The sequence below is a fragment of the Platalea leucorodia genome (assembly GCF_965183815.1).
Source record: "Platalea leucorodia genome assembly, chromosome: 5".
Taxonomy (NCBI): domain Eukaryota; kingdom Metazoa; phylum Chordata; class Aves; order Pelecaniformes; family Threskiornithidae; genus Platalea; species Platalea leucorodia.
In genome coordinates, this window is record NC_138827.1 from 23452454 (window position 1) to 23467097 (window position 14644).

A 14644-nucleotide genomic window follows, 5' to 3' on the forward strand; every position below is an offset into this window, starting at 1 on the left:
GTTTCAGTTGTCTCTGGGAAAAATAGTCTTAATTTATGTTGACCTTTCTTTCCTTTGAGCATTTAGTCTGCATTCAATAAAATTTTGATGACTGCTCTTTAGAAGACAGCTGTACGATATAAAGTATTATAAATATTCAGCTTTCCTCTTCTAGCGTTGCCATTAACAGCTGGGCATCCAGTTCAGCAGAGCAGATTTTGCAGTGAGAGCTTGGCACATTCCTGAATCAGTATAGTGAAGAAGACTAGAAAATAGTTTCTTATGGTTTGGGGACCTGTAAAGACATAGAGCATCTGTTCCCCAGTTAAGTCATAGTCTGGTAGCACTGAATCATGTTAAGTGCTAAAATGATGGGAAGAACTACTTTTTTCACCTTGGCTGTACCTGTGTTTTAAATGCCTAATACATTATTTCTACTAATGGCAAAATAATTTCAACCCTTACTCAGAAGGTATGTAAATGATAATGCTTTTGCATTTTTTCATTGTTTATAGTCTTTGACAAAGAGACAAATATACAGTGCGATTTCACTTCATTGTCTTGATTTTTATCTCTAGTATAAAATGGAGAATTGGATTTTCTTATGCAAACACTTTATCCTTCTAAACAAGCAACATTGTTGGTACACAGTATTTTAATCAGTTAATGTATTTGCTTTGGATGACATTAGTTTTCTTGTGTAGTATAAAAAATGTGAAACACAAGGAAGGAAAATGTCTTTAAAATTACAGATTATAGACCTTACTAACAGAAATCTTTGTGTCTAGATGACCATAAAACTTGTCCATATTTTCCTTTGCAGAGTTAAGAGAGCATTAAAGTTGGACACTGTTAAAAAAGATAATGTAAGTATTTTATGGTGTATGGAATCATCTGGGCTGTATACATATGTATGTGTGTATATATATCTATATGCACACATATATGTGCATATAAACATGATATTTCATTATAGCTGCATTTATATTGTTACAGATTGGGTGTTGTCTAAAAAAATCTTAACAAGGCACAAAATTACTGCTGAAAATATTAGTATAAAATTTATTGTGTTCCATTTGTCATAGAACTGCCTGGCTCTAAGTAATGTACATCTGCATGAATCACTTGAAAATAATGGAGAAATATGCATATTTTTATTGCCATCAGTATTTACCCAAGAGCTGAATGAGTTAAGATCCTTGGTGAAATCATTTATTAGAAATTAGCTTCATTATCCTGGGTAATGGCAAATGTTCTGCCATGTAATTGTACATGTAACAATATGGAATTATGATAATGCTGTAAGCTGCATATTATAAACTGCAAAATTGAAATGAAAACATTAAAGGCATTTTCATGTCAAGGATATAATTACCTCCCTCAGCTAATCTGGCATAATGAAACAATAAAGTACTAACACTGCAATAAATTTCACCACAGTTATCACAATAAAAATAAAATTGTACTGTTGCTATTATTTTTTGTAAATGCAGCTATAGTATACTCCTAGTACCAGCATGTCATGACATATGTCAGTTTATTATCTGCTCCTGTCAACAGTGGGTGTTGCTGCAAACATCAATACAGAGGAGCTTGTGAGGATGGCAATGTTTAAAGGAAGGAAAATTTTGGAAAAGTATATAAAGAGAAATAGCTGGTCAGCAAATGAGCTCCCAATAAATCTCCACGTCTGTGTCATTTTGAAGAGATTTGTTTATATGCAGCACATATTTGGAGGTCTCACTGGTATTTAGCAAGATAGAAATTTGCAATTTTAAAAATTTTCTAGATACTTTTTTTTTTAATTTAAACAAAGGTGGCAAAATACCGCAGTGGCACTAAAAAAAATCATTAGCAATTTAATTAGCAGCTTAGTGTACCATTACCCAACTTGTTCTGCTCAGAATGCAGCTGTGACTGTAATTTTGCATCTGTTTCTTGGGCTGTAGTAACGTTTTTGTAGATGAGTGGTCCAGCTGAAATTACATGGAATTTTTTTTTCTGCCTTGAAGCTATTCCTTCTCTGCCCCCTCTGCATAAGATAAGAGTAAAGAGTTACTTGATGGTTACCTGCATTCAGGTTCTTGTGCAGCAAAAAGCATGACAAAAGCCCATCTGAATGATAAAAACTTTTACTGGAATCTCAGTAATGTAGATTTACACTATGAGTTTTAGTTCACACGGTGCCTCTAACAGATGCATGTCAAAGATTTAGTGTACCGTAATTAAATAACATTATAGAAGGTAGGAAGGAATGTAAGGTAATAAACACACACAATTTGTGCGAAGTATCTGTTTTAGCTCTGCCACATCCATTGCTGTTTCTACATTTTCTTCCCTGTTATTTGGAAGGACCTCATTCCACCTGCTGGTCAGACTACCCAAAGCATGCCTGAACTAACCAGATCAGAAATGAGTATTTTTAGATTTTGTAATGTTAGTATGGTATCATAAAACTCTTCTTCCTGGAAGAGAAATTCTTACTGCCAAATAAATACTGTCCTTCTAAGTACTACAGTAACTTTTTCCAGGTAGCTGCTCAAAGGAGTCTTGGTTCATATCCAGAAATATGGTGGCTGAGGTGACTGCTGTTCAAGCAGGAAAAATATCCTGAAAGTATAAGCAGATTGGACATTCTCCCTGTTACAAAAGAGTTTTGATGACATGTAAATGCCTAAAGTGGCATTGATACTTTACTGTAATTAATATTTCATTTAAAAATTACTAGAGACATTTCTTCAACCTGCTTGAATGTAGCAGAATATTAGTGACAACAGATTTTTTTTTTAATAACGGATAGACTGCAAAAAGAGTGTAAACGGCTAATGCGAAATTATTTAGAGTATTCAAGACTAGAACAAGACAGAGTAATTTCCAGGAGCTATAAGAAAGCTAGGTAAGTGGGCAGCAAGTCAAATCTTTTGAAATACTGTGTAAGTCATCTCACTGATGACCAATACTAACACTGTTAGGCACTAAATTAAGGGTAACCACTCAAGGCAGAGTAGGAGAAGAAAAACATCAAAACTGCAGCTTTGTGTAAAAGTGCCGTAAGATATACCAGAAATAGAATAGCAAGCAGCACTAGAAGTATAACGCCATTGCATAAATCAGTATTTTGTCTTCACCTGAATTAGAATTGAACATACTGTTCCTCTGTTTTAAAGTGTAATTGCAGAAATTATACTTTGAACCTATGTCATTCTGTGAAAGACAATGAGTGTGAACATAGGTTGTGGTACAAGTGGCACAAGAAATGCTTTCAAATGAAGGAGATTGAAAGATCAGGATGTTTTAATAGGAGTTCAGTAGTGAAGAGCAGGAGAGGGGTATAAGAATATGCTGTATTCTTTTTAGAGGGGATGTTGAACATTCTTTATACTTTTATATAATCAAGAGGAATTTAATAATATTGCAGTGTGGAAAACTGAAAGCCAATAATGGAGACTTATCTTTTATACAACACGTTAACTTCTAGAACTCGTCCTGAAATTTTGGTGAAGTCAAGAACGTAGTAGAAGCTGTAGTTTTTATCACACTCATTCATACACATAACAGGATTATGCATATCCATGTAGGTGTGAAAAATAGGAGTATTGTGCTTCAGGACATTTAAATCAACTGCTGACCATCTGGAATTGAGAAGAAAACTTCTGAGGGTTACATAATTGTCCGTACTTCTAGGTACAACTTGTATTCCTAGTTTTGTATTTATTGCCTCTGTAAACGTATACTTTTTAGAAGCAGTTTCCTTATAACACCTCAACAATTTAAGATTAAATATGTAAACATTAATGTTTTCTATCATTAATTTACTCAGTAATGAAATGTAGCCTTTTCCCCGGTCCTGGATTCCTGCTGGATTGCAGAGGCTTTAAGTCACCTTTGTATATGTAGCTTTGTGACCTGATATGACTTCCATCCTGATACGACTTGTGGCTTTCACACATTAGCTGGTGAACCTGATTGTTGGCCTTAAAAAAACTGCTTTTGTCACCTGTACACCCCCTTTGAGACCTGAAATTGCTGTAGTTAAATTTTCCAGGGGATATTTGTGAGACCATAAACCTCTGAGGTTCAGGCCTTCTCAGAGTTGTCTTTCCATTCTGTACCATGCTCCGGACTCCAACTGCCTTTGCTCTCAACCGTGTCCCCAGTAGATCCTTTTCCCAGAGCATGCAGGAGATTCCTGTGCTGAGGAATCCTTACTGGACTATGCCCTTTGTTTAATCTGGTTTAATCCTTACTGGACTATGTCCTTTGTTTAATCTGGTTTAAAAAGGAGTAGCATGAGGGTTTTGTTTTGGCAAAACAGAACAACATATGATTAAGTATGAAAAGAGAATAAATGAGTTATTAATTTGAAATTGCAGCGGAAATGTCAATTACCAAAGTGCAAATATCAAGTAGTCTGATGTTTTTCCCCCTGCCCCAACTTCGCGTAAGTACTGTGCTTTCTTTAATGAAAGGTCCTCACCCATTTCATTCATAGTATTGAAACAGTGTAATATGCTTACCTATTATACTTTTTCTAACATTAATAAATGGAATAATAAATGGAACTTAAAGAGAATACAGAATAATCAGTACAATAAAGCTTACAATGAAGAAATATGGTATGAAATGAAGTGACTGTAATGAGTGACATGAAGACAAATGACAGATATTCAGTTTTACAGGTGGAATGAGGCTCAAGTTGGTAGAAAAGGCTGGTTGGCTGGGAAGTGGATGAGTTATTCCTTTGCTTGCTACAGTTGCAAAAATAGAGATAAATTAATTTGCTCCTCAAACTCAAAGCCCCAGGACTGTAACGAGTTAAAAAATGAAGAAATCTCTTATTCTGTTTTTCTGTGGTCTTTGCTTTGATGATACTATGTTTCCAAGAGAAAAAAAAAAAAAAAATCACTAACCCATAGAAAAAAGTGTCTGTTTCACTGCCTTTAGACAGCCCTTCTTTAACCCCTTGAAAAAATTTTGAGAAGGGCTGGAAAAAGTGGTTTTGCACAAAATGTCCCTTTATTCTTTGCATGACAAATGTTAATACAGTGAAATCAGTTGTACGCTACTTGCATTCTCGTTGGAGGTGGCTAGTCTTGTTTGGAAGCAGCAGTGTACATGCTTACTGACTTTATCTCCTTGAAATGAAAAGTAGGCAAGAATGGGAAAGCTGTTGTTCTGAAGCCGTGTTTTCCAGCTTGCTATATGGTGTACCTTCCAGCTCTTTTGTTTAATTATTGGATCGGCTAGTTAAGTAACAGTGAAGTACTGTAGGTCTGGTAGTCCTCATATGGCTTAATACTTCCAATTCAGCTCCCTGGAAAATCCTTTAGCCCCTTGACCAGGGGTTTCTAGGAGTGTAAGATGACATTAAGATGCTGATGATGCCAATGGAGTCTTCTTCAAGTGCTACCTATGTTCTATTTCTGTGTATGTCTCCTTTTTGACAGAGTCATTGATGGTGTTATTTAAAGCTGCTAAACTTCTTAGTTGGAATCAAGTTGTTACTAGAGTGGAAGCCCTTTATGTGCAAACAAAGAGTGGGTTTGGTTTGGTTTTTTCTTCTCTATATTAGTAGCTCAGTGAAATCCCAGTTTCTCAGAGTTGCATTTCAGCATCCAATCTAGAGAGTGAGCTGTGTCCCAGGTAATCCGAGTTAATATTTCAGAATCGCAGACTAGTTCTTCTGAAGACTTCTCTGCACAATTCCTTTAACATCATTAAATAGCTCCTTTTATATCATTAGACATATTGAAATGCTAAGCCAGAGACAGAATTTTGGATTTAAGGGACTCACTTGGGTTTTTTTTAATTAACACTTGTTTAGAAAATCATTAGAAATAACTGTCTTTTGATAGAATTAAAATCTAAAAATACTTACTTCCAGTTCTTGTCTCTTAAATTCTCAACGCTGTAGGAAAAATACCAGGTTTTGACTGCTTTTGAAAAGAAAAAAGAAACAACCAAACAAACAAAAAAACGTGTTCATGCCAGAATACCTAAATGTCTAGAAACCACATACTTTTTGTTTATGAAAACTAGGAGGCTAGTGTTTGAAGGGCTTTTTATTTTTTTGAGTAAAACTAATGTTAATGAGGAACGGGAATGATAAAGAGGCTTGGTGGACACCTGACAACCAGCAAAGGTCAACCCACCACAACATATAACATGGGCTTTCCATAAATGGGAGTACATAAAGTTAGGAATTACCTAGAAAAACCTATTACCAGATAGTAAATGTCTAGAGAGGCTTTGTCTGGTTTGGGGTGCAATATATAACTCTACTGATAGGAAAGGTAGAGGCCAGAATGTATTCAGTTTGCAGAAGGGAAGTTTACAACTGTTGTAGGTTTAGATGGACATAGGTACTTCTTTATCTTTAGCCAATATTCATCTAGATTTTTTGTTTTTGCTACATTTTAGCCATCTGATGCAACACCTTTGAAGACCAAAAAGAAAAATTTAAACTCTTACTCACCGACAACAGGAACACGCCAAATGAGTCCATTTTCATCTCCCACGAGTCACAGTGCACAAAATCTCAGAGATCGCCCATCAAATGGTTAGTTGAACAGTCTGTCTTTCTTACTGCAACATTTTTCTGGTTATTGGCTTGATTTAGTAACTTATCTCTCAAGTGGTATGTTTGATTTCTTTTTCTCTTAAAGAATTTTAATCTTTTTTGGAAAAGCTGATGTTGATTTTTAAAGCTTGAATCTTTTCAGTATAAATCTTGGGGGTGTTTATGAACCAACTTGTTTATGAAACTGTTGATCAATATTAAAAATGATTGACTTTGGCTCAGCAAAAGAAACCTGCACTGGCATTTTTGTCAATGATTCCATTAATTCCACTGGTTAGGCATGTTTATGCTAGCAATGTCCTTTGTTTGCTTTCTTTCTAAGTCCCAGCTTTCACTGGCAGAACTGGTATGTGCTACTGACAGTGACTTCGTTCTTCTTTGGATTATATGGGGAGATGTTCTGAGGTTGCTGTGTGCTGCTTCAGATTATTGCAAGGAAGTCCTGGTTTACTCTTGCAAGGCAGTGCAATCCATTGTTTATAATACACAGCCGAGATCTGGCCTGTCTTGTGGTCGGGAGGGCTGGAAAGAAAAGATGCGTGCAGTTGATGCATGTTTAGTTTTGTGGCCTTTTGAGAACTATGTTGAGATGTGCAATGCCAAGTCCTGGTTTATGTACTTTCAGTTTTCTGGTAGCAAACACTTGCATGTATGCATGCATACATACATATAGCATTTCTCAGCTCTGAGTCTTTCTCTATGAATATTGAAAGTTACATAGATTTTATCAAATCAAAGCTAAAGGGCAAGTTCAGTTAGTTTAACTCTTCTGCTTTGCATTCTTTTACGTAATTTTTTACTATTGTTTTTCATAGTAAGGCACTTCAAGGCAATTTTTAATTAATCTAACATAACACTGAATGTCGTTAGCTCTCAGAAAATACGCCTTTTTATAATTATATTATTTCCAGCTCACTTTAGGCTATATGTCCACTTAGTTACACAGTTACAGTTTTTGATGCAAATATGACTGCTCAAGAAGTATATTTTCAGTAGATTAATGTGCTTTTATGGCTATATATGTTGTGGTCTTTTTAAATGTTAAAGAACCATTAGGTCACCTGGTGTGACTCTCTTATATTAAAAAAAAAAAAAAAAATAAAGAGACTGTCTTGTCGTCTTTCCCATATAGAGCCCAAGAGCTTTTATTTCCCTGCAGTATAACTGCTAGAAGATGGTTAAGTCTTGATTTGAAGACTTCAAATTATTTAAAAAATAATAATAATAATAAAAATCCATCACTTCCCTTGTATAGCAAGTTCCTTGTTCAATTACCTTCACTATTAAAAAAAAAAAATTCTCCTGTCTGATTTTGAATTTGTCTGGCTTTAATTTTCAGCCATCAGTTCTTGTTATGCCTTTTTGTTGGGTTAAAGAGCTTTTTATGCCCCATATATTTTGGAATTTATGTGCAGTAATTGAGGCCTCACTAACATTCATGAATTATGATGAGCAGAAATATTCTGAGCAGGATAGAATAACCACTGTTTGAAATTTATCTAGATGTCTGCAGGTTTTCGCACTAGCTATTGCACCATGTGCTCTCATGATGGATCTGCAAAAGTGGATTTTTCCTCTAGGAAAAAAGGGATTATTTTTTAATTTTTTTTAAAGGAATGTGATCAAGAAATTTTGGGATTCTGTCAAAGCTGGCTGACCAAAAAATGAAAATTATTGGAAGCCTTCAAGCTGAAAATACTACGATCTGTGGACATTACATACCTTTTCTTTATTAAAAATAGCAGAGTACTTGAGGAAGCATGGAAGTATCGGGTGTTTTGGTGGCAGTATAGCTATGCTTAGTTACAGGCCTGTGTGTGGAGGTTTTGTTTTGTTTTTTCCTAATTAGTAGCCATGCTAGGAAACTAAACAGAAGCAGCTATATCCCAATTCTTTATCGTGCTGCCAGTCTTCATTATGACCTGGCTTTGTGTCCTCGTTACCTGTTTGTCAAACAGTTTTAACACAGTCGAGTTTTTTATGAGCACTCGCTGCTCGTCAGAATGTTCACAACTTTCCGACCAAGTTCTCTGCTTCCAGTTCTCCCCAGAACAGCTGTTCTTTTCCACCAGTGCTGTGCTTTTGAATTGGGCATTTGCCCCTGGAACTAGTATAAAAATGACTGTTTCAACCATTGACATTCCAAGAAGAATTATACTAATTTCTCCCCATTCTTTCAGTGAGCGATAGCACGTCTCAACTAGTTGTGCAAACCTGGTATATTGAAAGGACCTGTATTTTAGAACACCCTTGCCTTCACAAAATTTAAGATATATGCAGTTGATGCGCGTTTAATTTTGTGGCTTTTTGAGAACTATGTTGAGAATTGCAATGAAAGGCCTGGTTTATGTACTTCACGGTTTGGGATGGAGGTAATAAGCCTCTGTCTACCAGAAATTAAGGGTCTTTGCCACAGTGCCTACCCTGTCTTGTGAATGATTCCTCCTCTCAAAACTAATGGCCTCTTCTTGATTCCTAAAAAGATGATTGTTTGGCACGGTGGGTATCTCCACACTTCTACTTACTTCACATCCAGGAATCTTCAGTGACATTTAATCAGCCCTTTAAAGTATTGACCCCTGCATTCTTAAAAGACTATAAACGGTTTTCCTTTGGGATTATTTTCCTTTTCAATGAAGTTGCTTAAAGCATTGTCTTAAGTATTCCCATAGATATCCCTGTTTGTGTGTTGAATTTTCTCCTTGGAGTTTAAACCAAGTTAGATAGATAGCAATCTAACCCCACTGTTTTCCAACTTTCTTCTTACCGTGAAAAGTAACTCTTCCAGTGAGCAGCATTCTGACTTAGTTTGTTAGGGAACTTATGTCTTTGACATGTAAATTTATCTACTCTCTTTTTCTGCAGAGAGAAACGTATTTTCAAAGTATTCCCAGGTCAGATTTCTATGGCAGTCTCTGCTTTCATCAGTAAGAAGGAAATTTTGTGTTCGCATGTATTAACTCCTATACCAGTCTCAGGATTTGCTGGTACTTCCTGGATGAAATGAAGAGCCTATGTGTCTTTTTTTTTTTTTTTTAACCTCGTGGTAAATATGAATCTCTTCATTCTGTACAAAGAAAACTTTCAATAAGAAGAGTTGCCTATAGGTGTTCTCTGGCAGATCAGAGATATGGCTCTTGTTAGTGCAATCAGTTGGTATGCCTGTACTGGCATCTGTCATGTCATGGAAAGGTCAACTCGTACCATACTACAACTGATTGTTTTGTCATGATGCGGCATCCTACATGCTCACCCAGAATGGAGCAAAAAGTATTCAAATTCAAGCAAAGTGACTGCATGTTATACCTAGCTGCTGATGATCGCTGAATTAAGATTGCCTGTATCCTGAGGGAAGAATCAGATTAGAACAATCTATGTCACCACTGGCTGCATTCTGAGGCACTGGGAGCAGTAAGTTTTCTGTTAGTATTGCCACATCACAAAAGCAGTTCTGAAAAAAATCTTCTACTTCTTTATATATAAATGCAGATTTTAATTTGGTGGCTGTCTGCAGAATATGAAACTATACCTCAGCCTGGCTGGATATCCACCTGCACTTTAACACTTACCTTTGCAAAAAGCTTTTAAAATTGTATATAATGATAGCAGTCAGATACAAAATTAAAAATGCTCTGGCTCTTTAGATATGTTCTCTTGAATATCCCTACATGTTTGTAATTACCTGCTTTAAGGACCTCTTTAGTTTTAGTCGATGCCTTTTGAGTGACACAACACATGAGAATACACAAACGTTTAAATCTACTAGAAGTTTTAAAACTTTATCAGCATCTCTGCATTTGCATTACATGCCTTACCTCTTAGGTGAAAGAAAAAAGGGGGCAAAATGTCTTGTATTAAAATGCCTGTATATTAGCATGCCTATGGGAAAGGTGAACATGTACTGTATTTCCATACTGATATTAAGTATGGACATAGGGGAACATTCTTTTTGCCTATAAAAAGACTGATCACATGATCATAGCTGACATTTAGATGGATAATTATTCAGTAATATAGTACTAGCCGTCTGTTGTTTTTTTTTTTTTTTCCTGTGTTCATATAGCTACAAGGTGGTGGTATGTAAGACTTCCTCTTATACCACAGGTTTCAGGTAGTCCTTTTAAACCCACAATTTCTTTTCTCCTTCTGAAAAGACACTTTTATTTTAAGTGTTGTAGTGTTTTAGTAGATTATGCATATCACCTGGAAGTGAAGTGCTAGAGTATAATCTATATTCTATTTTTCTGTGACCAATACTTAAGAAAACAACAGAAGGAAAACTATTACAAAATTAATGCCATTAGCTATGAAAACTTACTTTGTATTGTGCAACGTACACAAAGTTGCGTGCATCTGTCTCACTGAGGAGACATATGGAAATTTCATTGTCTTATGAACATGACTTTCTTTTGAATAACAATGTGGAGGACTGCCTCAAAAAAAACTAAATACCTACAGAATGCTAAGGTTGTTCAAAAGTGACATTTATTTTAGGAGAAGACATGAACCAACCCAATTATAAGATAGTGTGTCTTTATAATGTTGTCCAGTGTATGTCCTCTTGGGCTGCCTGATAATTCATATATTGCCTAACTACCCAAAATCTCACAACCCATTTATGACACAAATTTCTAAAATAACAGAATACTAAATCTTCACTAGTTTCTCATCATTGTTGGCTAACGTATTTTTGAGATTTATTTTAAATGGATTTGTTTTTATTCAAATCTATCCAGGGTTCTGCCACTCCATAGTACTGGTCTAAAAGTAGTATCTGTTTGATAATTGAAGACTGATTTAAGTGCAAGTTCTACGAGTACTTAGATTTAAAATGAAATCTTTTGGGATCTTAACCTTTAGCTACTGTAGTGGAACAGCTTAAACTTTTATAGCACCTTGTCATTCTGAGGTATTTCTAAATGTTTTACAAAATATTAAAATTAAAAGTTAATTTATCCGTGAGTGCTGATACTTGTATGTAATAATTCAGTTCTAGCAAGAAGAAATCAAAGTGTTTAATGCTTAGTGTGGCCTCTCTTTTTTAGTCTGTCAGAAAGGAGAAGTATTACAGTGAAATGTGAAAAGCACCTCATTCCAGAGGGCCTGTTCTAGGATCAATGCATTTGTTAAGGCCACGGTAAAGACCTGTTATAGTTTCCTCCAAATCTTGCACTTAAAGGTGAATTTCACCTTACAATAGCAGCTGTTCAATATGAAGCATTTGTAAGAACGTGTATGTTGGAAGGACAGCAGATAAGAACTAGTTTAAAATACCTTGTGAACTTCTTTGGCACCGGAAAAAAAGATCTTTCTTGGGTTTTGGGTAGATGAGTATAGTCTGATTATCTACAAGTACAGTGAACTCTAAAGCTGAATTACTGAAATGCAATTCTAAGTCATTAATTGTCAAATGCACTAATGATCTCATTGTTTCAGGGGAAAACTGTTTTCCGAAAAAAAGAATGAATGCATGATTATGCCTCTCCCCCTTCGTATGTATGCATACACCTCCACCATTTTGTCTTTAATGAGTATCAGATCCAAAAGAAATCCATTGCACGGGAGAATAGAACTGTGTCCAAAAAAGGGAGCTTTTACATTGCAGTAGAAATTGAGGGACTGAGTGTGTGACTGATACTGTTGAGGGGGGAAATTCTTAAGGTGGGAGTTACAAACACTCCACATTATATGATGTCTTCAACTTCAGCCACAACTAAATAGAAATAATTTCTGCTAGTCAGATGTGACCTCTTTATTGCTGGAACCTAGACAGATATAACACCTACAGTGTTGAAAGGTGACCATATAGATTGTGTGGAGCACAATACTGTGAATAGTTACGGCCTCACTAGTTCTAGTAGATTCACCAAAGACTGTTGTACTGTGGGATCCTATCAAATGTGACAGTATATACTGTTTTTTAAGTATTAGTTAGGAAGGATGCAGCACTTTTTTCTGCTAGTGCATCACCCTCCTGATATGCTAATTGGAGGGCATGGAAAGCAGAATTGCAAGCTAATGAACTGACTTTAAAAGCAGTAGTAATTGATACACAAGATAAAAATTTCATGTTTTTGTTCTAATGTGATTTCTGTCTGAATTGTTTAGCTTGTGGTAAGTTGTGTAAATAGATGGAAATTCAGAAAGTCTTTTGTGATCAGAGGTGTATTGGGTGTATTGTTATACAAACGATGTACGTAATGAGGCCTTTGTAAGTGGCTGTTGAACAATCTCAAGCAGATAGCAGCCAGTGAGCCGAAGATGTTATTTTAGTGCAGCACTTTCTTAAGCTAACCAGCATCACTGAAAACATCCCCCTGTTTTGGGAGAGCGGTCTGTGTCAGACGCTTGTCTTGGAATCTGGTCATTTAAGAATGTGCAACCTACAGTGACAGAAAGGCAGTCCACCAGTTTACCAACACCACATGTGAGCCTAGGTTTTATTAACAAATCCATAGGAAAGGACTTTGTGGTAATATCCTATTCCTATTTCCTCACAGAAACATCCATCTGCTCAAAACACCAGTGCACTGAAATGTAGAAATATGACTCGCCATGCAGAATAATGGCAACTGGCATGTGATTTATCATGCCCCATCATATGATGAGCTAGAATATTATATTGTCAATATAGCATGTCAGAGCCTTTGGAAGTAATTTGCAGTATCTCTTTGCAGTTGTTTATAAGATGGAGTTGGGGGCCAGGCACTTTTTATTGAAGGAAAATGGAGGTTTCATTGCTCAGTCATTACAGTGTTTTCATGATAATGCTCTGTGCTAATATGCTGTATTTAGGCAGTTAATAGGATAAAAAGCTTCTGAGTAGAACACAGTAACTATGTGTCAGAATTATACTAACTTCCAGTTGTTAATACTATAATCCCAAGGTTTCCCCAAATATAAACGTTGATGAGTTGATGAGAGGTCAAATTACGAAAGAGTAAATTATAGTGAACTTAGTGTGTTTCATTACAAGGGAAGCTGTCCTGCTTCATAAGTGAGTTTTGGTTTTTTTCTCTTCCTAAAAGATCATTGAACAGCCAGGGTTCATACTAACACCTTTTTCATGTGCTTCAAATATTCGATATCTTATTTTCATCCTTATTGTTTCTTTTCTTTCTTGTGAACCTCCTAGGAGATGGAACTGAGCAGAATGATTCAGAAAGCAGATTATCCAGAAGAGGGCAGCCTCAAACAGAGGAGGATGCGTAAGTGTATTAAGTGTGTTGTGGGTGCGGTGCCGTGATTTTTACTTGTGAAAGATTAATCTTTCATGCAGAATTAAATTAATAGCTATTATTTTTTAATACTTCTAATTCCACAGGATTGGATATTCAAAGGCACTGAACAGCAGGATTACAGTTATAGGTACAGATTAATGCAGGGTTTGCAATACAACTGTCCAGCCAGTTCTGTCTTTCACTGGTAGTGTGGGGCAGATGACACTGCCAATTACAGGAGTCATGCTCGTAGTACTACACAATGAGGTATCGTAATTAAATTACTGAAAGGAAGGTATGTTTTGCCTTTCCAGAGTCTTCTGACAGCATACATTCCTTTACCTTATTTTTGGAAGCATTAACTGCCAAAGATACAGGGCCAGTAATGCAGGACATTTTTTGATTAAAAGCAAGCCACAGATGGTCATGGTGAAACTTCATGTTTGCTTTGCAAAACTTTTAAAACTTTTTAAGATTCTTGTCTTTTCTGCCACAATCTTATGCTGTAAACTGTAAGCTTCCTGACATTAATGGACTTTGGGCAGTCCACAGTTAGCAAAGCACTTAAATAAATGTTTCAGGTGAAGTATCTGATAAACGTGATAGATGTGAGGAAGAAGTGATAAAATGTCTTAGAAGTAAGGGTGCTAGTGTCTCATGTTGTTAGTATTGCTTATTTTTTTCTGTTACGAAAAACACATTTAATTGTTTATAATGTTGCCAAATCTCAGCTGAAAAGGGAACTGAAATTTTCTGTGCCAACAGTGAGGTGTCAGGCTAAATGTGTTAGGTATTTCAGCCAAAACAAACACATCCATCCCTAAGAGTTAGACAAAGGAAATATTTGTTTCATCTATGATAGAAC

General features: G+C 35.9%; 1 protein-coding gene across 1 annotated transcript in view; it reads left to right on the top strand.

Moving 5' to 3' along the window:
• Positions 1-14644, top strand: part of ITGB3BP (integrin subunit beta 3 binding protein) — a 34370-nt gene that overhangs the window by 3343 nt on the left and 16383 nt on the right. The window contains exons 2-4 of the mRNA XM_082311918.1: positions 803-845; positions 6400-6538; positions 13695-13767. Of these exons, the coding sequence (XP_082168044.1) occupies positions 803-845; positions 6400-6538; positions 13695-13767 (255 nt within the window). The remainder of the gene's footprint in view (positions 1-802; positions 846-6399; positions 6539-13694; positions 13768-14644) is intronic.